The sequence below is a fragment of the Vanellus vanellus genome (assembly GCF_965231255.1).
Source record: "Vanellus vanellus genome assembly, chromosome: Z".
Lineage (NCBI taxonomy): Eukaryota > Metazoa > Chordata > Aves > Charadriiformes > Charadriidae > Vanellus > Vanellus vanellus.
Genome location: NC_138908.1, coordinates 46990963 through 47018472, shown reverse-complemented (window position 1 = coordinate 47018472; position 27510 = coordinate 46990963). Strand labels below are relative to the sequence as shown.

The 27510-nt window shown below is 39.1% G+C and overlaps 1 protein-coding gene across 2 annotated transcripts in view; it reads right to left on the bottom strand.

Moving 5' to 3' along the window:
• Window positions 1–27510, bottom strand: part of PRUNE2 (prune homolog 2 with BCH domain) — a gene marked incomplete at both ends in the record, with an annotated part of 143577 nt that overhangs the window by 35993 nt on the left and 80074 nt on the right. For both annotated transcript variants that reach the window (XM_082497848.1, XM_082497849.1), the window contains 3 exons: window positions 13313–14141; window positions 14588–21122; window positions 22132–22290. In XM_082497848.1, coding sequence (XP_082353974.1) covers window positions 13313–14141; window positions 14588–21122; window positions 22132–22290 — 7523 coding nt within the window. The remainder of the gene's footprint in view (window positions 1–13312; window positions 14142–14587; window positions 21123–22131; window positions 22291–27510) is intronic.

The window sequence follows — 27510 nt, the reverse complement described above, 5'->3', positions numbered from 1 at the left end:
ACTGCTCATAACCATCAGTAATAACCAGTAATTCTGCAACTGAGCTAACTTCTTGACTTCGGTGGCTATTTCCTCTTTTCTGCTTAGCTTCTCTGTAATACTGTCAACTTTCTCCATTGCTTAAGGGATTTGTTTCCCTGCATGTATGAATGCTGACACACGGAGCGAGTCCAGCGAAGGGCAACTAAGATGATTAAGGGCTTGGAGCATCTCCCTTATGAGGAAAGGCTGAGAGAGCTGGGACTCTTTAGCCTGGAGAAGAGAAGGCTGAGGGGAGACCTTATTATGGCATACAAGTATCTAAAGGGTGGGTTGAAGGAGGATGGAGCCAGGCTCTTTTCAATGGTTCACAGTGACAGGACGAGGGGCAATGGGCACAAGTTAGAACACAGGAAGTTCTGTTCAAATACACGGAAACACTTCTTTACGGTGAGGGTGACAGCACTGGCACAGACTGCCCAGGGAGGTTGTGGAGTCCCCTTCCCTGGAGATTTTCAAGACCCGCCTGGATGCAGTCCTGAGTAACGTGCTCTGGCAATCCTGCTTTGGCAGAGGAGTTGGACTAGATGATCTCTAGAGGTCCCTTCCAACTCTGAAAATTCTGTGTGATTCTGTGATATAATGATGATGACACTTATTACCATACTATACTAGCTGGAATCAAATGCTTTAACAAAGCATCTTACAACAGGTGAATTCTGTCTTGCTTGCGTGATACAATGTCTTTAGGGATGATTTTCAGAGCTGCTAATCATAACAACTCACTTAACATCAAGATCTACAGATTCATAGCACTTTTACTGATCTGTTCATTAAAACATTGGGATTTCTTTCTAGCACTCCTATGATTTCAAATTCAGCCTTTGCACAATTTATAATATCCCAACAGACAGGAAAAGATACACTGCAACATTTTTTTTTTTTATATTGTATGACTTCTATCTTTTCCTCCCCTTGTAATCCTTCTTCTCTGCTCCTATTTATGACTTCATTCCTTATCCTTCTCAAACAACTTCTATTCCTTCAATACCTTAAATCTTGTGAATGTGTTCATTTCCTCTTTTCTTCTCACTTCTGTCACTGTACTGCCAAACTGCCATCTTTCCATCTTTTCTATGTTAATGTAACTATGATTACACAACTTATGATGTTCAATGTCATAATAATTTAGATTCAAATCATATCTACTGTAGCAAACCTACAAATGACTAACAGCTACCTTTTCCCTATCTTGGCTATGACTGAGCTAAAGAAAAGGCTCTAAAAAGACGCTGATGATAAACTTCAGTCTCTCTTAAAGCTACAGTTGTCAGGGACTTAATACATAGCAGGGGAACATAAGTCGCAATGCAGAATAAGGAGCAGGAATTTTAACCAGCAGGTTAAAATGGAAATACCCTAATGGGTGTAAATCGGTAACTGAAAAGTTGCCATCCGCATTGGGTGATTTGCAACTTGGGAAAATTACAGGAAAAGCCCAACCTCGAGCCCGAGGAGACACCCAATCAAGGCACAAAAGCTCTACTGAAGCAGCAAAGGTGACACCAAACCAGGCAGTCCTGCAGCCGGCTTGAGGTGTTCATAGCAGGGAAGACTGTCAGACCCCACAGGAGGCAGGTCTAAAATGACTTGTGCAAAGGGAGACAGGAGATGCAGAAAGCCGTAAGTTTATCTTCAGGAGCAAAACTGGGTCCTGGTTGGACCACTGGGTCACTGGGTTGGAAGGGGCACAGAAGCAGTAGGAAAATAAGAACCAGCCTAAGTCTGGGAGAGAGGAGAATGTCAGATATCGGAAAAAATGCTGTGAAAGAGCCGGAGTGACGGGAAATGCCGGACTGAAGAAGTAACATTCAGGAACAAGGTGACAAAATGGGGCTCCTCCTTCCCCAACACGGCACTCCTCACACATTATAGACTGGGAAATACAAGGGCAAGGTTAGCTATATGCTCTACTGGTTTGGACAAGCAGGTGAAGGTGTATCCTGCTGGTCTGCTGTCCATCAGACAGCTCCTTAGAGTTTGTTGCCAGTCTTTTCTGCTAAGGAGAGTGATCTTGCTCTGGTTGGACACAGTCAGCTTTCACCTGGTAGCCTGAAATAAGGAAGCCTGATCTGCTGATATTTTTCACAACTGCAATGGCTATAGAGAAGACCACAATCTACAGGATATGCTAAGAACTACTTTGAAATATCTGAATGAGTTAATACACAAAACCCTGTAACAGCTAAGCCATTTCCTTCAGTGCCCAAAGGAAAACCAACTAGATAAACTAAGAAATCTGTCAACCAACTGAACCGTCACTCCCATACTCCCCTCTGCTCTATCTCATTTGTTCTTGCAGTAGCACCATATTTTTCCGGATATTTGTAAGGGGTTTGATAGGAAGTGTCTCCAGTCCTGAGGACACTCCAGTGATAAAAATAGCTTTATCGATATTCAAAGGTGCTGACAAAATTGTATGCTCAACTGTACGTTATTTCTTGGTAAGTTTGAGAGCTGCATCTTTTTCCTGAACAAAAAGACAGTGGCTTAAAGATTGATTTTCTCTGCCTTTTTCTACAGATATATTACAAGCTGTTAAATAACATTGCTTTCCTGTTGCTCCTGAACACTACAGAGATGCCACAAAACCTCAATAGACTACCTGTAGCAGGATCTAAGTTTTTAAAGGAGTGAACTTAAGAAAAGCTAGACTTATCTCCGCGTACACGAACTTCCTATGATAATGTCCAGATTTAGGCAGTGCCAAATTAGCAGCCAGACTTACCAAAGACAGGAATAACAAGGCTATTTCAGACCTCAGCACTCCCCTGCCCCACAAGAGACAGCAGTGGAGAGCATGGGTGAGAGTAGTGGGAGCAACACAGCAGCCCTGAAAAAAGAAGTGTTTTAGCAGGGTAAGGATTGGTGTGGTGTCGTTGTTGTCCCCCCTCAAACTCCCACCATTGCCTTACTGCCTCCTGACCGTGTTGCTAGAGCTGGGTGCAGCATCCCTTTCTCATCACAGCTCTGCTTCCTAAGAGCATTAATAAAGATAAGTCCAGAAATGACATCTCTGCCTGCCCCCCCTTAATGAGAATGATTCTGGCTAAATAGACCTACCAAGCCTGCACACATTTCTTTTCAGTGTTGGTCTAAGTAGCTCATATTTAGATATTCTATACATTTTCAATGCCTCCTGTACATCATTATCATTTGTTTGCTTACCACATTTAAAACAGAAGAATATTTTCATTCCTTCATCACAGACAGAAAAGCAAACAACTGAATGGAGCTGAATCAAGCTCCTGTAATTAGATTTAAACAAAAATACTGCCTGCGCAAACCTACTTTTTCAGTAATTTTTCAGTGCTCTTACCACTGAGATGATTGCTGCATCCTTGATCGGTTAACCTTCAAAGATTACATATTCTGTTCACCGCAACATTTTAAGAGGACGTTGCAAAAAATTGAAAAATCATATGCTTCAGTTGATAGCAAAAAGCTGGAAAACAATACCATTGTCAAGTATGACAGCTATCACAAACAATCACTATGCCAGTAATTAAGCAGTCTTAAAAGCAAGTTATCCGCTGACAATGCCCAACGTTTGTTCCTTTTTTCCCCACCATATCCTCAGAGCTAGGCAGACAAGCTGAAAATAATCTAACATGCTACGTGACTGTGCAGTGAAGTTTTGTTTCCTAATTATAAATACCGTGCCTGCGCTCAGACAAAAGAAATCCCACTGAACTGATGTAAGCTTCTCTCATAAAGAGCTGCAACGGAATTAAAATACAGCTGCCTCTTTTTCAGTAATGAGGTCCTGGGTGCTTTGCATCCTGCTGACAAACATTTCCCCTTCCTCTGCCTAAAGTAACTGCAACAATAGAGCCGTTAATCAGAAAGCCTTCTGCATATCAGCCTCTTGGAGTAAAGAGACGCTTACCTTTCTACAGACTTGAAGAGGCCTTTCTACTGGGAAAATAATAAAGATGCTTTACTGCTGCACGTCAGCATCCTTCTTTCTGTAGCAGTTTACTAGGAATACAGATCCTCCACCATTTTCTTGTCACGTGGTTAGTGGTACTGCTAAATAAGGGTGATCACCTGCCTTCAGATAGCTGGCTGTGGGAACCAGCAGCTACTGGGCTTTGGTTAAAGGAGCGCTTAAATGAATGCAGAGCTGTGCTGCTTCGGACGTGAAAATTATTATTCCCCCCCACCCCCCCACTTCCCTGTGGAGCTTTGCCGGAGCATCACCAAACTTTGATACGGCGAGTCAGCTGGCAGTAGCGAAAAGCTCCCTGCTGCTTCATTTCAGAGCCTGAGGAAAGGTTGTGACGAGAGGCTGCATGACAAAAGTTCTTATGGATTCAACCCGTCTCAGCCCTTGTTTCTGTTTGCATCGATGATTATAGAGCACATGCATATTCAGACATGCTTTACATAATTTGTTTGGTTTGCAGTTCAGCTATGGGAGTGCATATTCAAATTAAAAAAAAAAAGCAAAACAAAAACAACCCAACCAACCACCAGCTCAGAAGGCAGGGTGGATGCTGGGAACACAAATTGTATGAGTCCCAAAAAGCAATGCTTATGGCATGCGCTCCTGACTGTGTTTCTTAGGGGCGTGCTCGAAGGAAGGACATTTCTTCCCCTGCAGTGCAGTCCCACAGTGTCCTTTTATATAAGCCTGTTGGGGCTAGCGTCCCTAGAAACCCCAGGTTTCTCTCCAAATGCAAAACAGCTTTCAATCCTGTTCCCTCACCATCCTGTGGGGATAAAAGAGCAAAAGGCAACCAGCCCGAGGACGGCCTCACCTTCAGCTAGCTTCTCCCTTCACACTGCACAACTCCTCCTTGAAGATGAGTTATGTGAGAATTGGAGATGCTTTCACATCAAATCACTAAGCCATAAGCAATCAAAACCAAACAAAAGCCTAACCCCGTTTTCATTCGTCAGTACAGCTCCACACTCACCTACAGCACAGTGCAAATAAAAATTCAGTGGCTTTCACCTTGTTCTTCACGGTAGTAGTAATCCCAAAGTTCTCATCATCTGCCTGCTGCAGATCTTATGAGAAATCAGTCCCCACCTGCTGTTCTCAAGAACAATAGGCCAATGCCAAGCATTTTAAAAAATTAAAAGATCATCACCAACATGAAAATCCACTTCTAAAGAGGACACTGCTGCAGACGTGAGATCTTTGATGCTACTGTCAGCTAGCTCCACATAAAATTTCCAACAATGGGGATGTTTTTTGGCACTTTTTCAACCGGACAATCTTTAATTAATTTGAAATCAGAAGTCCAGACACCCAGAAGCTGTACCCAGGAAATAGAGCCATAAAGTATTTATGTACAATGGAAGTTATTAGTAGCATGATTATGATGAAGCTATGAAATTAGTAATGTGTCAGAAGCTATGTCATTGATCCTCCACGCTCAGAATGACACTGAATAGCTTTGAGATTTTAGGATGCTCTGCTGGGACCCACTAAGCTCACTGGGACTCACTGTCAAAGCCAGGTCTGCGTCAACAGGGTTAAGTTTCAAAGCTTATTAATACTCTAGGCTGAAATCTCATGTCATTGATCACACTGATTGGAATAAATTATATAGTGAATTAGCTCAGAAAAATGCAGGGGTTTGAATAGTAGGAGAGTTTTTCATGCAACCACTAAACCACATGAACACAGACTAGGTCTTCTTACTTTAACAAAGTCTATCAGCCCAATCTCACAATACAAGTAAAATGCCATTATTTTTTTCCCTTTTTTTTTAGGTTATTTTTTTCCTCTTAAAATTGTTTTTCAGTCACTGAAGTGTTGTCCTCTTCTTGTTAAAAGGTTTTTATAAAGTACTTGGTATTTGGCGTGTCAATATTAATGCTGTTTTTACAATAATGTGATCATTACCATATTGGCTGCTGCTATTGTTTAACAGCTGGCTCTGCAATGGAAAACTGGGTTTTTAGTTTTAATTAATTTTCAAACTCCAGATGGTGATGGAAAATACTAGATCACCCCAAAACTGGTAACAAAAAAGATGATTGTCATGACTTCATAGGTCAAATCAAGTAAAGGGAACAAAATGGTGTTACTAAAGCCCATACATGAACAGCATATGTTGTTACTTCCATCAATAAAAAAGGTCAGCAGTGAGATTCACTGACATTAAAATAGATTATTACAAATTACTATTTTTAAAAAATAAAATGTTTTAATGATTTTACAACTACATTGTTGGAAAGTTCCCTGCTCTGAATCTGTCCCAAGGATTATTCTACTTTCACTGAAGCAACGTCTCTGCAAAGGTTAATACATAACATAGAGCTGCTAATACATAATGTGTATTATTATAATGGTATGATATATAATAATGTAAAATACGTTAATTATATAGTTTCCCACCCTAAACTCACATGAACATTAAAATCTCAAGTTCTGAGCCAGCAATCTTAACGCATTCTTGCAAGTGCCAATCTAAACATCTTGTTTAGTTTCAATTCACTTTTTTACTTTTGTTACAAGGCATTAACTTTCATTTATATGGGCTTTTCTACAAGCAATCTTCTCAGTTGTTCCTTTCCTTACGTGTTTGTTTTTAACCTTTGAAGTATGCTCCTTTGTGCTTAGTCAATTGTCATGCTCTGTGCTGTGCCAAGTGAGAGACCTAAGTTCAATTCGCATTTCATGTCCATAATCCTGTACTTCAGCAGGAGCTGGAACCACCACTGAAGCAGCATGCCTGGTCCCCTGAGTTCCTGAAACTGCTTTCCAGCAAATCTGGCCAACTAATCAACGTTCTTGACAGGAGTGAAAGATGACAGCCCCACGGGTATGCAAGGAAAAACGGAAACAGAGGCAGCCAAAGGGAAGTAAAGGTTACTTTGCAGAATGTGGCCTTTAAACCTACATCAGATTTTCAATCCTTTAGGCTTCCTATATAAAGGAGCCTGCTTCGCCCATTAAAGCAAGAAGCAAACTAAGGCTCCCTAATTCATTGCCTCATCCCAGCTTTGGGATGATATGACAGACATTTTGAAAAAATACTGGGTGGAACCCTTGGTCGACTGGAGTCAGTGAGAACTTCTTCCCTGGTTCCATTCCATCAGTATTTTTGTTCAGTACTGAACACTGATATTTGATTTGAATGGCTTTGAGATATACGATGTGCATTTGGCAAAATCACAGAGGTAGCAGAGTAGTCTCAGAACTCTTATTAATCTTGAAAGAGTCACAGATTTTTCTTTCATTATATTTAATTATCTTTATTCACTGTCAACCACAGGCAATGTGATGAAAACAGGCTTCTCTATTAAAAATCTGCTGGACTGTTCACAGTACCGGGCAGTTTTAATAGCTAACAGTATAGCAATGGTCACAGAGAGATATTTTGGACACAGACAGTGAAAGACCTATGTTTTCCAGAAAGTTACTATACAAGTGAGCGGAAAAGACTGATTCCTGCCTCTTTGAGAACGTGCTATCAGAAAGATAAATGAAGCTTTCTTTTGTGGAAGCCCTATTCTACTGGGTTAAATAAATCCTGGCCGTCATCAAAACAAAATTGTCTTCTGCTCATTTTTGCCACCAGTTTTCCAAGCTCTCCCCCAAACATCTGTGCCCTTATCTCTACTGCTCTCACTACTTCGTATTCCTCACATCAACGCTTCATTTCATAGCATCTCTCCCAGCTCCGTCTAACTCTTTCTACTAAGGAAGAGGATAATCCTTGCCTACAAGCAAAGGTAAGAGCAAGAATGAGCTGGTATACACAACCACTAACACACCTTGAGGAGTGTGCTGGTAGGTAAAAGCCAGCATAGGCATCTGCAGCGTTCTCCCTCCTGACCACTGCATCGCCACCAAGCTTCATACAGCTCTGTAAGACAGGACGGCTTCTATCAGGAGGAGAATTTCCTCCAGTCTTCATAAATTTTAACGCTGGCACACCTCCAGCTACAGCAGCAGCAGCAAAGTACATTATCCTGCCTACCCAACATTTGTACTGCGCTCCATGAATTCTTCCTTTTTAAATGGAGTCACTCTTGGCTGTTCACATATGGAAAGAAGTATAAAAAGCTATTTTCTTTATGGAAAGAGTGACATTAATTATGTGCTATCAAATCTTTTTGTACTTTTTTTATGAGGCCAAAGAAACCTCTAGGGTTTATTATTTCTGGTGTTTGTATATTACTGAGACAGGTTTACATCTTTTCTTCAGTGTTTTAATGCTAGCAAGCATCCTTATACTTTACTTCTCTTCCTGCTGCTGCTTTTTCTTGCAGAATAAAAACAGGACAGGAGGGAAGAACCTTACCACCAGTCACAGACTTTCTTAAAGCCCACCTGAACAGCCAGAGAGTTGTTATGCTTGGCATTGGGATGAAGGGGACAGTGACCAGCAGACTTCAAGATTTTAATCCACTTCTTCATTCTCATTTTTATCTATGCTTTCTGTTTCAAAACTTTAATTCCTTCTTCTACAAAACTGTCAATTTCCGTAGACAAAGTGACAGACACTTTCTGGACGAGAGCAGAAAATAATGCAAACTGTACTGTTTACTGACCCTTATTCCTCTACTAAAGGAAACTACTTCAGCAAACTATGCAAGCACAAACTTAAGTTTTTACTAAACAGGGACGTGTGAATAAATTGTAGATTCAGAAAGGGGCTTAGAAGGCCTCCATAAACTTTGGACTACCAATTCAATTGTCCATGGGTTGGGATGTCCCCATCATCTGTTTGAGTACAAATGATGAGTTTCTTTATTCTTCAGAGATACTGTGTTTGTGCCATACATAAATATATGAAGATGAAGTACACACCTAAAAATAAGGAATCTAATTTCCATACCCTGTCAAAGGTATATATGAAACAACAACCAGCAGGCCACAAGGAAAGCTTCCTTGTGGGAAGCAAAGGCTGCACTAGAGAAAGCCCCGGATTCAGGAGCCAATTCTAAAAGCACTATCACAGAGATAGGTGTTACGGGTTCAGAATGCAAACTTGTATAAAGCAAAAATAGTTGAAAAAATGAAAAAATGAGCAGAGAATGTAATCCATGCTCGGGGCACAGCTATCTAGCCACACCTTCAGATTAAGGGTGCACAATTTTATGATACCAAGCAGGCTTAATTAAGCATAAGCTAGAAAACAGACTATTCAGTCAAGGCAAGAGTCATATTTAGTGAAGAATCCAAGAAAATTTCCTTAGTCAAAATTATGGCTTTTCAGAAGTACAAGAATTCAGGCAGAAGGACACTTCCGAGAGCTGAGTATCACTTACTTAATGCTCTGGTTCAGTTCTACCAAAGCTTACTTCAAAGACATAAATCTTTGGTAGACTCAGAGCCTAATGACTAGCACCATCAGGCCATCCAGAAATGCTATTGCAATAAGAACATGAGAAAAGCCTCAGTTTCTTCTCTTACGTGATGACACCAGTGTTTCTATGCTAGACCTCCCATAGGGTGGCAGTTCTGCTGTATCACATTGTTTTAAACTTTGTTGACCAAGAAGGGCAGTTAGTTTCAGACTTAGAAGCTGCACACTGAGGTATCTTTTAAGAAGGAACTTGTGTTTTTAAAACTGTCAATGAAATGCATTAGAAAGCATTTCTAATTACACACTTCTACCATATCAGTTGCTGTTTCTTCAGCTTTTTATGTAAGAGTTTCAATGAAATCAACATATAATATGGAAATAGTTATTCCCATATATGTTTTACCCTTTCTACCATAATATTTTTCTGTGTGTTCCTTTGGTTTCAAAGGAATCAAGGCCTCCATGATCATGCTGTGGGCATGCATAGGGATATCTGCTTGTGTCTTGGCTATCCCCAAAACAGTCTGAGGTCATTATCTAACTGACTAAAGACATAAGTTTATTACAAGTTTACTGAACATCAGCTACCAGGCACGGTGGAAACTGAGGGGGAAATAGCACCATAAAAGCAAATGTCTAATGATATGAAATCCTTATACAAGAGCAATATTTTTAATAACATTAATGGTTGGAAAAACTTCCATTAGATTTCAGACCTTATAATCAAAAAAGTCTAACAAAAAACATAAAACCAAAGGAAAGTAGGTTTTACTGGTCCCACGCTTCCATAGATAATTGTTTATGTGCGTGCTGAGTAACTTCCTTGCTCTTCTTTACTTCTCTGAGCTTCAGTATCACTAGTGTTAAGGAGAGAAAATGCCACTGCTATCCACTGGCAACGCATTTGGTATTAAACAAGCATTAAACAACTTCTGTGTTAGATAAGAAAAAAGCCTATAGTGGAAGCTATATATATTCTACACCAAGAACCACTGTATCATTTCCTTGCAGGATTCACCATATTCCATCATGCATTTAAGTTTTCACTGAAAACACTCTTCCATTAACATGGTCCAGTTTTGGACTTTAATGTGGGGATCAGTCTAAGAGAATATACTAAGGCCTAAGAATAATGAATGTACTACATCTGAAACACCAATGCAAACTGCTATGGTGTACAAGATTTAAGTTTTTATTTTGGAGACTTACAGAAATTCCTAAAGAACAGCAAGGTTCTTCTCAAAGTGGATTTAGCAATTCATAGTAATAAGATGTTAAAAACCCCTATAAATCCATGCCATAGGAATGATTTTTCAAGTGTAAGTTCAAAAATCAGATGCTTTTCTTGAGGTATCTATCAAAGAATCTTACTGCTTCAAAGTTATTTCAACTCCATTGGGCTGATTTACAAAAATCAGTAGACACCTAGACCAGTTTTCTCTTCCCCTCTGAGAAAATCACAGGCATGTAAGCATTTCAAGTCAAACCCTGGGATGTGGCTTGCATGTAATTAATCAGTGTGACTTAAGCAGGGTCAACATCTGGCTGCTTTTAATTTAAAGTGCTTTATGGAGACGAGTTGACAGCTGATTTTTTCATGTCAGATTTGCAAGCCTGCAACTAGCCAGCACCTCTAAACAACCCTTCCTCTTTCCCATCCCATTCACCATTTATTGTAGTAGAGGTGGTAAGCATTTTTTTATTTGAAGATTTTCACTAGAAATTACTGGTTTGTCAAAAACCAGCTTTATTAATTGAAATTACTTGGTTTTGATGAACTCCCAGTGAAACCCTGCAGAGATGATGGAGGGAGATGACTTTCAGGCTGTGGACTAGTCCTAACAAGCAAACCACCTCAAAGCCAAAGGACATCTAGTTTTCCTAGATCTGAAAATCCCAAGCCACCCTTCCACATACTAATGTGGATTCAAAACAACTGCTTGGGGATGTTGCTTGTTTTCCTTCTTCCAGATTTCTTTCTTGCAGAAAATTTCAAAATTTCTACTCTTCTTTCTGGAATGGAATTTAGAAGCTTGGAGGATTGGGTGCAACAGAAATGTTGTGTCAACCAGCTCAACTTTTGATAGTTTCAAGGTCTGAGGGTTTGGTTTACTTCAGACCATACAGAACTGGGGAGTGCTCATCTTCTGCTAAGCATTCTGAAGATTTGCCTCTTTCTTGAGGGCAGTAAATGCTAATCTCCATCAATAAAAGCTCTCACTGCCCTACAGAAACAGAGCCCCTCTCATCTCATATTCTTCTCAGTGCTGTCTGTCTAGTTAGATTGAAGTGATTTCAGCCAGGGGCAGTGTGTGAGGGCAAAGTATGCTCTGTATACTACTCAAAATTTTGTCTGTAAAGAAAGCATCCTATACAGGTGTTCAAGTTTAAGCCTGCAAATAACATCATTATATTTCAGAGTTTCTGAGACTGGGGCTTCTGTTTAGCACAAAGCCAGCACTTACCGTATATTAAAAATAGCTCAGCTGTAACAGTGTCTGATCTTGTGGTAACGATACACTTTTTGAAAAATGTGTGAAAATCTGTGAAAATGTGTTTAGACGGTAGATATTTTAACAAGTCAGGGGGAAGATAAATCACAGATATTGAACTATTAATTCCTGAAATCTTAATAAAATGTGATCTGTTCGGGGTGTTGAGTGGGGTAGCAAAAAGCTATGCTGTTCTGTCACAGACTATTTGTACGTGCTGCTATCAGGGTTATATTGTCGTACACAGGCATGACACCTTTAAGGGGAAAAAAAGCCTACTGCTAAAATTGCAAAATTGTTAGTGAAAACTTCAAAAAATAAAGTCTAAAATGAACTGCAAGCCAATTAAAACCTGACAATAGAAGTTGTGAATGTGATGTGTATTCTACACTGAACTAACAAGTGCTTGAGAGAAACTTGAAAAAAAAAAAAAAAAAGATCAGTCCTGCATTTCACACAAATATGTTTCCACAGGTTTCATACCACGTATGTTCTTGTGGTTAAGTGCAGTTTGAAAGGAATAACAAGTACAAAGCAGTTACACACCCTAGTTTTATGTGTACTGGGAAGTTTCTTCTACTGTACACAAAAATTTCACTGTATAAACACAATGCCAGATTCCTGCATGTAAAACTGCAGCATGTCAGGTGCAGATGCTCAGGAGAAATGAGGTCAGACTTCCACATTTGCATCTCTGGGGCCACCTGAGAAATCCACTGCAGCAGCTACAATCCCCTGGTTGTAAAAAATGAGGAGTCAACAAGAGAAGCATCCTCTCCTAAACACTACAGTAAATGGAGTCGAGGGTCACTTCTCTCTCAACATCTGGTGACACAGCAGAGAGACAGCAGGCAGTAGTAATTCTGTCAGCACTGAGGCTGCACATCGACCAAAGGCAGGTGGGTGTAAGTATACTCAAAATGCCTCAACTGCCAGTCAAGCCTAAACAGACAGAAATGCTCCTCTGACCCAAGACAGCTTGGAAATAACCACAAAGACCATAATTTTCCATGATCCTTTTCTTTCCTCTATAAGCAGCACCCTTTTCTGACCCTGGGCCTTGACCTCGTCCTGTCTTCCTTCTCAGCAGTTTTGCATTAGGCAGAGATAGTACTTCACTTCGATCCCTCCATAATCTCATCACTGGCATTGAATCTGGACTGGCGATATCCCCAGTACCTGGCTTTGGCCTGCTGTTTCAGATTTAAAGGTAGATTATGAAGTCTGTGGGACTTCACAGAAGGAAAACAAACTTACTCCTGCAAGGAAGTGTCCTTACCAGTTTACTGCACTACAAAACAATCCTAATTTGACTCATATCAAGAAACCATGAACCAAGATTCTCTTTGTACAAAGGGAGGAATATAGTGATACTTAAATCATGTAAATATAATTAGTACTTCAGCCTTGAAAGTCCTGCCATCTATTCATAACATCATACACTGATAACATTGATAACAAGTGAAACGAAGACTCTTGAAAGGAAACAGGTTAGTCTTTCCTTACCCTGATTGTTGACTCGGTTCTCTTTCCCTGTTGAGAAGCATCGTTTCCTCCTTCATTTCTTGTTCTGTTGCTCCGTTATTTCGAAGTCTCTGTTGAGTATTTGCTTCCCATGCACCATCACCACCAACCACCTGCAACACGCGTGTTCCTGCAATGCCCAAACTCTCATCCTTGGTGGTCAGGCTGCCTGAAGGAGAACAGCCCTCATGTTCAGGAGATTTCTGAAGGGGAGTTTCTACTTGAAATTCTGCCCGAGTGTCAAGAATCGATTCCTGTACTACAACAGCTGCCAGTTCTTTGCCAGAATGTCCAGACCCTGATTTTGGCATCTGTGACTCAGCAGAAATTTCTTCAGGTGATATGTCACTGACTTCATTTTGGCCCAATATAATCCAGCCCTCATCTTGCCCACAGCTCTCCTGTGATCTTTCATCATCCAGTTTTTGAGGCACAACAGAAGAACTTTTTTCTTCTAAATGAACAGAGTCCCATTCAGTCCCACAAACAGAGTGATCTTCCCTTTCATTTGTAATGGACATTGGCTGAAAGGTATCCAAGGAACTCGGTGAAAAGTCTTCATGAGATTCTGTTTGTTCAGCTACATTCGCTTCTTGAAATGCAAAATCACTTTCATTTCTTTCAAGGGTATCCTTCATTGAAGGTATATTTTCTTCCTCAGTAACAACAATGTAATCCATCTCCAGTGAAGCTGGATCTTGGTGCACCTGCATCCTCACATCTTCCTTACCCTCTGCACTTTTCAGTTCAGGGTTCTCAGGGGAATTTCTCAGCTTATTCTCCCAATGAAGTAGGGAGTCAGTGACAGCTTCTAAAAAAACAGGCAAACAGAAACTCCTTTTAGTTTTTGAATTACTATTTCAGTCACCATGATTTCTCTAAATTAGTACAGTGAGATAAAGCACTTCTCAGTTTGCTTTGCTCTGTTAATGTGTACTTGAATTTTATAACATCATCATTGTGATTATTATTGTTAAAGATTATACATTAACACTGTAATCATTCCTAAGGGAGAAATGATTCAGTGTCCCATATGCTACAAACAACAGAAACAACGTTCCTACTTTAATGTTTAAAAGCTTTAGATCTGTCTAGAAGAGTGATGCTAGAGGTCTTCCCAAAGTACAGAGTTTTGTACACCAGGGAGACACACAAACTTCAAACTTCAGTCATAGCCCCATCATTCAGCAGTAATACTCCAGACATTTCCTTCTTTCTTTGTCCTATGAACTTGCTCTGGAAAACAGGTTTCCTTACCATCAGGTGATCTTTTATCTCCACCTGGCGGTGAGTCGCGATCAGTTGTTTCTGCTTCAGATTTTCCTATCGAAATCTCAGAAGCTCCTGGAGTTACTTCACACTCTGAGACTGAAGGTACTAATGTGTGATTTTCCCGAAGGCACTCTGCGAATGTGTCAGACATCTGATCTTTAATGCTGCTGTCTTTGGTCATTAGGATGTCTTCTGCACCTTCTGAAAGAGTTGGCAAAGGTAAAGGTTCTTCCAGAGAAACACTGTCACAAAATGGCTGCTGTAACAAGAGCTCATCCTTTGTACACTCTCTGCTGCCAGAGGGTTCGTCAAAAGATACATAGGATGTTGGAGTATGCACCGCTTGTGACTGATCACTGGGCATTTCCTTAAACACAGGAACATCATTTTCAATTACATCTTCAAATTCTTTTGCTACGTCATCAATCAGTGGATTACTTGAATCAGACTCATGACCTTCCTTACCACCAGGCAGAAAGGATTTGGGAAAGAATATCTGTTCATCCTTTGATTCCTCTTCTGCTACTTCACTGCCTACTACTGTCAGTATGTTCATTCCACCACATGTGCTTGCTGGGACATTAGTCACTGATGTGTTCCTGATGCTATTTTCTACACCTGTCTCAGATTCATCCACGCATTCTTCTGACATGTCTAGTTCATCACCAGTTATTGCTGTATAGTCAATATCAGAATCTTTTCCAGCTTCAGCCAAGGCACTAATTTCTTTTAAGCTTTGTTCTGCCCTATCAGGTAGAGTATAATCCACAGGAACCAAATGCATTTGGGAGGTCGCTGTTTCAGCTGTATCAGTCGGTGTTCCTTGATGGCTTGCAGGAGTAAAACTTTCATGGAACGTGTCTTTTTGAGCTAAGGATGTCACTTCTAAAACTTCATTGGTAATTTCAGCCAACTCAATTGGGTCGGTAACAAGTTTATTTTCTAGACCATGTTCTTCCAAAATTGCAAATTCAGGAGGCTCCTGAGTATTAGAAGAGATTAGCTGATAGGATTCATCAGTCTCTCCCTGTTCATAGTCCTGGTGGCTACCACTTTCAGATTGTGTCTTTACCTTCAGCATTACTAACTGACACTTTGAATCAAAATCTGCCCCTCTATTCATATTTGACCATGTGTGAACTGGCTGACTATCTTTGTCTTCAGGCTCCACCCCAATCTGAGAAGACAGGGTAGACGCATGCTTACCTTCATACTCTTGGCACACATCAGGACTGCTTGATGCCTCTGAACTATTGTCTTGGTCACAGTGACTTAATATATCAGGATTTTCACCACCTGATTTCAAAGTGACAATTTGCTCAGCATTAGTCCACAAGTCAGGTTCCACTGAAAAAAGCTGATTACTTTCTTGGGTGTTATCCTGTAAAATATCTGGGACAAGTACAGTTTGGGGAACTAATATACTCCACCCTGGACTTGACTTCTCTGTCATTTCAAAAGATAAGTCTTCTACAGTGAAAGCACCTGTCAGGGAATTGTGCACTTCTAGTCTTTCACAGGTGTCCTGCTGTTGTTCTTGAGGAATGAGACTTTCACTTCCCTCATTGTCTTTTGGTAGATCCAGTACAGTGATTTCTTGAACTGATGTATTTGGCATACCTCGTTCCTCATCTGAAAAAGGATTCTGTGGAGTCAGTTGATTTTCCTCATCTGTGGGAAACAATAGCTCTTTCAAGCCCCCTTCTTTATCCAGTATGAAAGGATCAAATTGTTTGAACTGTAGAGTGTCTTGATTTATTTGACTATCAGGAGTATTCACAGGACGTACTAGCCTTTCATTTTCTTTTTCATCACTGTACAGAGGGGCAGGCTGATTTCCATCACTTGCATTAGTGAAATGTGCTTCTGTTAGTTCTTCATCTTGTGAAGGTGATCCCCAGGAACCCTCCTTATTATTTGTTAACTGGTTTGTTGCAGAGTGACTTGAAACAGAATGCTGATCTTCCAATTGCTTTTCTTCACAAGGTTCTGAATTCCACCATTCCGAACTATCATCTGGAAAACGAAACGTTCCTACTGTGGATTTTGGATCAGTTCTTAAATCAGCTTCAGATGACATACTCCACATATCTACAGCTTTTGAAGAATCCTCTTCTTTATCACCAACAGCAGAAGTTGGTGTAGTATCTTCATTCATTTGATATAAATACGAGTCTTCTCTGCTACCTGTTTTTTCATTGCAAATACTCACCTGAGCTTTTTTCTGAGGTGTTTCACGGTCACCTAAGTATTCAGAAGTCTCACTATGCTCCATTTTAGTCAAGTCCTCATCCAATACATTCCTAGCTTTAATTGTTTCAGGATTTTCATCAAAGATGCCTACCTGCACCTCCTCTCCCACCTTAGATTTTACATCTAAATCATCTTCATTTGCTTCAGGATTTGTTGCATTGGATTGAGCATAATCCTTTTCAATTTCAGATGCTTTGTGCTGTTTGTTTTCATTTGTGGAATCTTCATGAACCACTTCTGGACATGCCTCTGAATTCTCTGAATCCTCATTTATGTCAGGACTTGATAAAGAAGATACAGTATCATCATCTACATGGGCATTCCAAAAATCTAAGCTGTTAGGAACTTTGTTCTGTTCAGTGCTTGTTTCAAATCCTTCTTCACATTCATTCCCAAATTCATTTCTTTTACAAGCATCTTCAAGATTTTTATTATTTTTAATATCCCACATATCCTTACTTCTTTTGTGATGGCTGGCAGCTGGAAGGTCTCCCCACACATTCACAGATGCATCACTCAAATCAGGGCTTGTTCCACTTGAGTGTGCATAATCATTTATTGAATCACTCCACACGCTGTCTTCTTCCAAATAGCTTTTGATCTGTATATCCTTTGAAAGGCTGCTTGTGGTGTTTGCCACTTCAAGGACTTCACTTGCCTCAGGACTTGTTCCAGGAGATGGCAAATCTTCACATGGCTGTGAATTCCAGGGAGTCTGGAGAAAACTGTCATTAAGCATCACACATGGCTCTCTGCAAAGATTATTAGCAGGTTCTAAATTTTCAGAGTTTTCACTTCTCCCGGAACCTACTTCATGTGAAAACGAATTTTCCACCACAGACATATCTGTAATGTCAGGAACACTGACATATTCAGAAGAAGGACTCTTAAACTCATCTATGAAAGATTTTTCATGAGTCCTGTTCTGTTCTGAGCTATTTTTGAAAGATACTAACTCAGAATTACAAATGCCTGGTTGGTTAGAAATCACTTCATGTAAGCCCTCTTTCACTTCTCCTAGGTCTTCTTGAAGTTCATTCATCAAAGGAATCGATGGGGCTAGCTGACAATCATTATTTCCAGAGTCATTCCAGATGCCTACGCTTCCGGGCATTTTAGCAGAATTATTTTCAGGGTTATCACTACCCTTATCAGAACTTTCAGAAATACTTTCCATTTCAGGACTTGTTGCATCTTCTGTCACTGTAGTCTCCTTTTCAGCTTTCTCAGAAAGCAGCTGTGATGTTTCACTATAATTGTAATTTTGTGGTCTGGAGTCATCACAAGATTCATAATTTCTGCCTTCCTCAGAAGCACTTGATGAAGATTCTACATTATTCTCTGACAAGTCTTTCCTCTCTTCCTGACTAACTGGATTGCTTTGATTGGAAAATGACTCATTTTCTGTGACTAATGCTTCCAAACTAACACTATCCCTCATTTTTTCTGGGGAGCTGGGAACTTCAGTTGTTGATCTGTTTTCTTCTGAATCGGTGTTACATGAAGATTCACTGTCCTCTTGCACTGGTTTATTATAAGCGTCACTAATCATTTGCTGTCCACTGGTCTCATCTGTTCTCTTACATTCCTCTTTTCCTTCCTGAGAGATGACGATGGCATTGTCCCAGCCTTCCTCACAACCCTGCTCACTCTGTAAGCTCCATGAGTTCAGCTGTGGCACTGAATCCTGACTATCCACCTTTTCATCAACACCAGCAGTGTTTTGTGCTGCCTTCTGACTAAGTACCTCGCTCCCTAAGTCACGTATTTTCAGATCCAAATCATTCCCAGTGTCTGAAGTTGGTGTAGATGTGTCTGTGTCTTCTACAGGAACACTGCTGACTGTTTCTACATTCTCAGCTGCAGTCTCTCTAGGATTTAATTCATTCTGTGGTGGTGATAAGTCATTCACCGTTTGATTGTATACCGGTGTTATTCTTCTGTTTTCAGATATAGAACAATTATTTTCACTGGTATGTATCTCAGCTGAAAAACATTGATTAGCTATTTGTTCTGAATTAAGGAAAGGCTTAGCATAGGCAGAAAGAGCAGTAATTTCAGAATTTCTTTCTTGTAACTGGGTGACATTATTTAGGGGAGTGTTCCAGATGTTTGTGTTTCCAGCACTCGAAAAAGGCATTTTTCCAGGAGATGATGGTTCCTGATTTGCTTTCTCAAGTACATTTGGCTCAGCCAAATTTGGGTTTATCAATTTATCAATAACTGCTTCTTCGTCAAAATCTTTGTCCTCATTTTCTCTTTCATCTTCCACATATGTGGGTGATACATATGAATCAGATGTTGAATAATTGGTGTCTGGTGGAGAAACAACTAAATCTTCACCTATGTTTGATGAACTAAGATCTGAGTGTTTATACAAGAAGGTATCCTCCCATGGCACCACTACTTCTGTTACTTTTTTCCTGATGTTTTTATCATACATACTCCAGGTTTCTATATTTTCAAATTGGTTTGGTCTACGTTTAGCATCACCAAAGGCAGTTTTTTCCTCTGTTTTCAGCTTGGAATTATTTTGCATATTGTTGAAAAAAGAATCTGTATTTTCAGATTTTCCATAATCTTCTACTGAATGGTATCTTTCTTTATCCCAGGCTTCTGGAGATACCTGGATAGGTGGATTTTCAGTCTCGTGGTCTGCTGTGATTTCTGAAGAATCTGATAAACTAGTTTTTGATATGGCCCATTCCTCAGGAACATTCAAGGTTTTTTTTTCTCTGTCCAGTTTGGGCATGTTCCATACATTTTCTGAGGATCTAGCAATATCTCCTGCATCAAACTTAGTCCAGACTTCATAAGAGTCTCCAGCTAGCTGACTACCTTTCCCTTCACCACTACGCCATGCATCTGATATCACAGGTGCCGGCTGACTGACTGTCCACGGGTCAGTAAAGCTCTCTGGTTCTTGCTTTGTCTCCTCTAAAGAAGCAGTTTGCAAATGCGGATGTTCACTGTTTTTCTCTTGATTATCATGGTTCCAATTACCTTGTTTAAACTGATTATCCCACAGACCTGCTCTCATGTATTCCATTTGTTTTGGCTGTTTTTGGAGGAATACAGAATCTGAGGCTCTTCTATCAATATGTTCTCGTAGCAAGGGACTTTCTTTAATATCTTTCCATAAGGCAGGGCTCTGAAATACAGATTCCTGTTCACTTGAACTCCATGTATCAGCATTTCTGGAGTCTAGGTCAAAGCCATCCCACCAGCTCCCATATCTAACACGAGATTGAGAATAATTTGTGCCATCTATTTCATTAATTTTTTTAACAACATCTTGTGGGAAAAATAAAGGCTGCCCATTATCTAGTGGTGAAGTTTCTACAAGACTGTTCATAGGAGTTGGTGGAATTCTTGAATCAGCAGATTTCAACATTTCTGGTGAAGAAGAATCACCTTCACCTAAATCAATCAAACTTGAAGTTTTCTCACACATTCCTCCTGGGTTCTCATCAAATTCAGCTAAATTGTCTTCCTCATTTGTTGTCATAAGTAAGTCAGTTGAATAATTTGCTGTATCATTTTCTAGCAGGTTTGCCTCATCAAGTTCTTTCTGCACAGTGAGTTGTTGTCCTTCTGATGAATCACTATTAAGGAAATAGTCATCTGCTGGGGAACAATCAACAGAACGAGATGATGACTCAGATGGAGCTGTAACCACGGGTGCTAGATCAAAATTGAAGAGATCAAAGTTATCACTATTGTCTCTAGACTGAGGTTTTTGTTCTTCAGCTATTGCTCCTTCAGGAATAGGGCTATAGGAATCAAAGCCAGGCAGAAGACTGTGATGGGAAGCAGCACCTTCTGCAACAGGGCTATCATCACTAAGGAAAACAGAACTCTCCTTGGAAGACCGACTGCTTCTAATAGTAGCCAATCCACTGTCTGGACTCACGAGGTCTAGATTAACATCAACGTGGGCTTGCATAGATCCATTTAGATCTTGAGGATTTTCTATAAAATTGGCTGAACTGGGCTGTGGTTCTACATCAGAACCATATAACTCCATAATACCAGAAGATCCTTGTGAAAGTGGAGCACTTCCAGCAACAGCTTCAGTAGAAGAAGTTCTACTGTTTGATACCATTTCTGGTTGTCTTCTATTTATAACTTCCTTAATTAGAAGAAAAATTTGATCACAGGTGACCAAAGAATTTTCTTGATGATAAATGAGAATTTGATCACATCCACATTCTAGAGGGTCCAGCTCCAAACAAGGATTCTGACATTCTTCTAATTCACAGCAGATCTGTTGAAAAATAGGATGTTTCAAAAGCCATTGCAATCATGGGCATAAGGGCACATGCTGACTACTTCACCATGTAACACAGCCATACCTATCTATTCCTATTAAGCTATTCCTTGGCCATTTTGCTGTAACAGCCTTACTATGATCCCTAAATAGATGAAGCATTAAAATAGAAGATCAACACAAAATATGTATTATGTAATTGGTCAGAATATTTACTTGAAATTATATCATTTGACTTTCAAGTTCACTTTTCATTACTAAAAGAAAATCCAAATGAATGTTTAGTTGTTGGCTTAAGAAATCTGAGTAAAATGTGTAAGGGTACATGAGAAAAGTATTTCTAGAATGGGATAATTAGATTCATAAAATAAATACATTTATATTGACCTTGAAAGCAATAGAGTAATTTAGCCGCTTGTCTCTAAAATCAGAACTTTTTAAGACTCAGAAAAAGGGTTCAAAAGGTGCCACTGAGAGGATTTCTTCCATTTAGGGACAAATATAGACAAAAAAAATGGACAGCACCCAGCTGATAAATGAACATCCTAGTAATAATTTGGCTTCATTTCATAGCTTAAATTCTTTAGTGATAACACACACATAGATGAGTTCTGGTCATTACCATTTACAATGTGTTTGCTTGTCCTTCACTGCCAAAGACACATTTGTGTAGATCACAATACAAAATCGAGCGGAAATTAGTAAAGAAAAAGATCATTCTGTTTTAGCTAAATTGAAAAAATCTTGTCTCTTTCTGTTTTTCTTGTAACGATACACTTTTTCTATTAGGCTGGTCCAAAACAATGATAAATATCATAATCTTTCGTTTTGCATCATATAAATAATGCAGCCATTTCAAATAGCCACTCAGTTGCCAGCCAACTGTTGCTACTTTTTGACCCCATTTAGTTATTCAACACTTTGGTACACACTACTTTAAAGAAAAAAATAAAACAACATTTTTTTTCAGGAAAGACAGTATTTGATTCTTGTTCCAGGTACTTACTTGGTTGCCTAGCTCTAAGTTTTCCGAGTATACTGCTATTTGTCGTTTGGTTTGCTTCTCATCTGACAAACAGTTGGCCAAAATGACAAGTACATCAAACCCATATTTATCTATGAATACTTTCAGATCACCAACGAGACTCCTGTGTAACACGCAGTCCTGAAATATGGTAAGAAGTTAAAAGAAATGTCAGTGTCTTTTCCTTGCTCTTTCCATCCAAATTTGTGGTGAAAATAGCCAGAAACGTTAATAAGCATCAGTGTCTGTACCCGGCAACAGAATTCCATTCCATTTGTCAAAACAGTTATGTGCTTAAAAAAACCCAAGAACTGATCTCACAGCACAGTAATGGACTTTTATTTCTGAAAAACACTAAAATACTAAATGTAGGTTTTGCCTTCTTGAAACTGCTGCTGAAACGGGATTCTTACTTCTTCCATTACTTTTGCAAGGCTGCCTAAAAGTAGTGGGCTACCACTATTTCTTGAATAAAAACCTTTTTTTTGTTAGAAAAATAAAAATATTTTGTGAAATTTTTCCTGTCAATATTTCCCTTAAAATAACAGATGTTAAAATAATAGTATTGAGGTGCAAAATTAGGCACTCAAAAGGAAATTGTGTGTTCTAACTTAATTTGGCAGCCCTTTATATGTATCCATTATGATGTTGTATGATTGTGTACAATTTTACTGCAGATTATTCCTTCAGATTCCTTTATTCCTGCTCTGAATTCTGTGCAAGTCTTCAAAACAATAACCCCCCAAAATGAGAACAGAGTAAGGCAAACTAGTTTTAAAATCTCTTTGTGTCAAAAAAATGCTTATTTTCACATACACCACACACCAAATACACAGGAGGTAAACACTGCATTTACCATTCCTATTCTTATTTATACTTCGACTAGCCCAACATTAAATTATCTATATTTTTCAACACAAACCATACATCCCTCTTTCTTACCTGGGGAAATAATGCACAAAGTATAAATATCTGCCTTCAGTCATCAGTTCTGATTACTGCCAGTGAACAGTCTTACAAATTTTATTTTCTGCTTTGTTTCTGTTATTTGTATTTGAGAGAAATTTTTGTCATCTTCTAGCTAATAGTTCTTCTGATGCTGCCAAGCTACACTGGCCCTGAATAAACAGCAGTTCATCATGAACACAACACAACTGCATATGCAGATTGGCATGTTATTCCCCTGCATCTGTCTCCTACCTGATAAATTACTGTTTTGGTTATATATATACAAATACTATTTATTAATCTACTCAAATGTGTCCACAAAATGCGTCTCCCTCCCTGTAAGTTAAACTTAAAAAAATCTGTTCGTCAAATGCTTTGGAAGTAAATTTTTTTCTGAGATTAGAGATTAAGTTACACTTTGATGTTCACATAGCACCTAAAAATGAGTTTTATGTGAAATTGATGCAGATTAATGCACAAAAACAAGAGTCAGCTGTCAGTTTACCGGTGGGCATTCACATATGAAAATCTGAGTAGGCAGTTATGGTGAGGAATTATGGCAAATAAGGCTTGACTGTCCAAACCAGTAACATTTTTCTGAAGACTCAAGTATTGGGTATATCAGAAAAAGTACCAAAGCATGCTTAAGCATGGAAAAGTTATTTCAGTTATCCCATTCCTAACTGCAGTTGGAATAATTAAAACCTATTCAACTAAAAAATTCAAAGATTCAAAGATAAAGATAAAAAGATTCAACAACATCTAAAAAGCCCTGATAACTCCTTATCTCAGTTACCCACTCACAGCCAATTGAAGAAGATTGGGAGGTCATAGAGAAGGACATGGACCAATCAAGGATCTAGTCTGCAAGGTGTTTTATGGATGTACGAAAGTAAAAAAGTCATCATTCTAAAAAATGTCCAGCCTTCAAGCATTATGATGCTTTATCTTCTATATTGCTTGTATCAGCTGAAAAATGTAAGGAATTAGAAATTTTCTATTAAAATCATGTGACTGAACTGGCAGCCTCATGAAAGTGATGTATCTGCCATCATCTCAGCCCACATTTGGCAGTCACAAAGTGGTAGGCTAGGGAGTGCGAAAATCCAGCTTTCTGCAGTATTTTGAAAGACAAACCTCTTGACGTGCCGACATGGCAAGGGAAAATTCTCCTGTCACAACCATGGCCAACTGGCGAGTCACTATGTGCGTGCAGAGCGATGGGAGGTGTCTTCCTAGAGTTTAAGGCCAAGGACCACTAGGGCGTCATTGAGCAAGACTATGAACAGAATAGAACAAGATACAGTGTTCACATGCCAGCAGTGATTTGTTGTTGGGAATGGTTACCACAGCAAGGGTGCGGCACCCAACACCATACAATGAAAGATCAGTTCTACCCCAGTCAGAGCAGGGACCAAAGATGCAAATGGCCATGGTAAAGTCCCTGGAGGTGCTAAAATCTCAGTTTGCCTTGTGCCCTGTTTTTTGCTGACTTGTGTCACACAATCAAGAGCAACACTGAGGAACTGATGCAGCAGCAGGTGATGTAGTAGCCTGCTGCTGTAAGCAAGGAAGTTGCCAAATGTGTATCCCAGGTGGAGCAATTGGACTGGAGAGTTTCACACTGGGCCACATGAATATAAACAATAATGGATCTGTACCACCTACGTAATTACCTGACCCAGCTACTTAAGGTTCTCTCCATTTCCTCCAGGCTCTCAAACTTACTATTATTTAGAACGTGTATTTTTTCTTCTTGAGGTTCTCAGCTTGTTGATAACCGAGAGAAGCACAAAGATTAACTCTGAGCCGGGTACCTGTCCCTCTCCATTGGGTACAAGCTGCAGAAGGAGATCAGTTCTGTACTACGTGTTTTTTCTCTCTGTGCTTCACACCCAGCTTGGCCTTTGGACTGTGTTGTGCTACACATATTCCTTGGGCGCAGAATAAACTTGCCCAGGCAACTGTACCAGAGAAGCCTATGGGCAGCATCCACTCGGTACTAGCAATTACATCACCCGTGCATCCTCGCCTTTATCTAACAGTGCAGCAAAAAGTTCTTATATGAACATCGTTTCTGTTTGACAGCAGAAGTGAGGAATGGAGTTGTTTCCTTTTAAGAAAATCCTATAATAGCTAAAATGATCAAAAGGTGGAAATATCTTCTATGAACAGGGTGTCTCCAGGATGCATGGATCGGAGGCTTATTCAATGCTACACCGCTCGGGGTTCCCACCACCTAAAGAGATGTAAGATTATAGTGTTTTCCCCTTATAATATTAGCTCTAATAAATAGCATTTTAAAAGATACCTCACAGAGTTTGCATGCTGTTCTTACCGGGCTCATAATGGACCAGCGCCACCTGGTGCAAAACACTATCAACTGATGAGAGGCTGCTCAGAGCAGCACGGTAATGGGTTTAGGTGTGCCGGCATCACATACCACATTGAAAAAAAAAAAAATCTTTAAAGAAAATATGCGAATTATTTGAAGATTTAAAAGTGAACGAGGGCAAAAGATCTTTTACAGTGATATCCAGTCGACCATAATACCGAGGAAGTCATTAAGGCATGTCAGAACACAGTCCAAGTCAAGCCAAATGATGCTGATCACATCCCATTTATTAGTTTACCCATATCCTATCAATGAGAAAACTTTCTGACAATAAAGTCATTATTCGGCAAAGGTATAAAACCCAAGAAGACCCTATTCATTCTGTGGCATGAGGAATAAGATACAAGCTTCTCACGTTACTATTACATTGCTATTACTAAACAACAATTAATATGAAAATAATACTTGGCAATGTAAGTTACTCAGTTTCCCATAAACAGTCATTTTAATAATCAACAGTAAATGTTTCTCATAACTTGTTACTTCACTAACTGCACCCAGAAATGAAACACAGGGCAAACAGACTTCATTCACAAAGCAAATGGACCTCTTCAAAAGAATAGGTCAAAGCGTAAATTTGCTAGAAAATGCTGTTGACTAAGCTATTGAATAAAAGAAAGATCAGATTATATGTCTTACAGTGTCATGGCTCTACCTCATAAATTTTTTTGGTCAAAGCATAAAATTAACTATTAATTTTTAAATCAGCAAAGGTATTTTTATTAATGTTAATAAATATTATTAAAGTAATCATTTAAAAAAAAACTTTGTTTAATTCCATCCCTTCCCCCAGAGGTCCATAAAGTTTACTCTTTTAAACTAGTACCAGCAACACAATTCAGATACTCCCTTCACAAGCATCCAAACATTCAAATAAAGGACGTCGCATAAAAGAAATTCTTATAAATTACCAAAGACTATATATTGAAAGACATGGTAGACATATGGACTCTTCCACAAATTTGCTAAATTTGCTACCTTAAGTAAACAAAGAGAATGTTGCATGTATAGTAAATGCTAACAGAAGATAAAACATTTCCTTCAGAAATGAAAAAATGCTAATCATTTCAACAGTTAAGATGCTACATCCCAAATTAATTACAAGCTTTGTAAAATATGCTGTTGATGAATTAGTATAGTAGGAAATACACTGACATACAGCCAGACCATGCCAAAGGTCAGTGAGCTATTCATTCTTATACTACTTTTCCTTACTTCATTATCCTGTGCTGGCTTAAATATTAATTAATATTTGCATAGTGTACAGCAGGTAAACAGCATATGTAAACATTATTAGTTGTTATAATGCCCTCTAAGTAACCCATAACAAAAAAAAAAAAAATGGGCTGTAAGTATACTTGAAATAAATAGAATCTAGTAGCAAATATATTTTCCAAACGCTGTTAACTATGCAAATGCAAATTCATAGTTAACAGCAATATGGATACTGGAGAAATTTGCTGTCTTAGTATTTGTAATAAAATTGTGCATTTGTTTTGTCTAATGCATATAAATAGTTCACACAATGCTACAACATTACAATATGGTGAACATTCTGAAATGACAAATATTTTTTTATCATCTGGGTAAACAGAATGAGAAAGTTTAAGAAATCCACAGACTTTCAAAGCATTTTTGCATGTGACCTGTTCAGTTATTAGGTATTTCTGTTGGGATATACCCTTTTGTGTAGGGTATATATTGTTGTGGAACTTCTTTCTCCAAAACTCAATTTTCTTACAGGAATCTCTTTTTTCAGTTGTATAGTTAACATGACTACAAACATGGACGATCCTTTAAAAGAAGCAAAATGTCCAAGAAATATCCAAAGAGAATCTGTAACTTCTCCATCTTGAGCAACACTTTCTGATTCACAAAGCCAACAATTACCCAAGTGATCACTGTAAATGTACATTACACACACTTGTGATTCTTCTAAGCTAACTGTGTCAATATTAACCTGACCAAATTAAGAACAAACTGTCTCTTTTGTTCTTCACACTCCTCACATGGAGAGC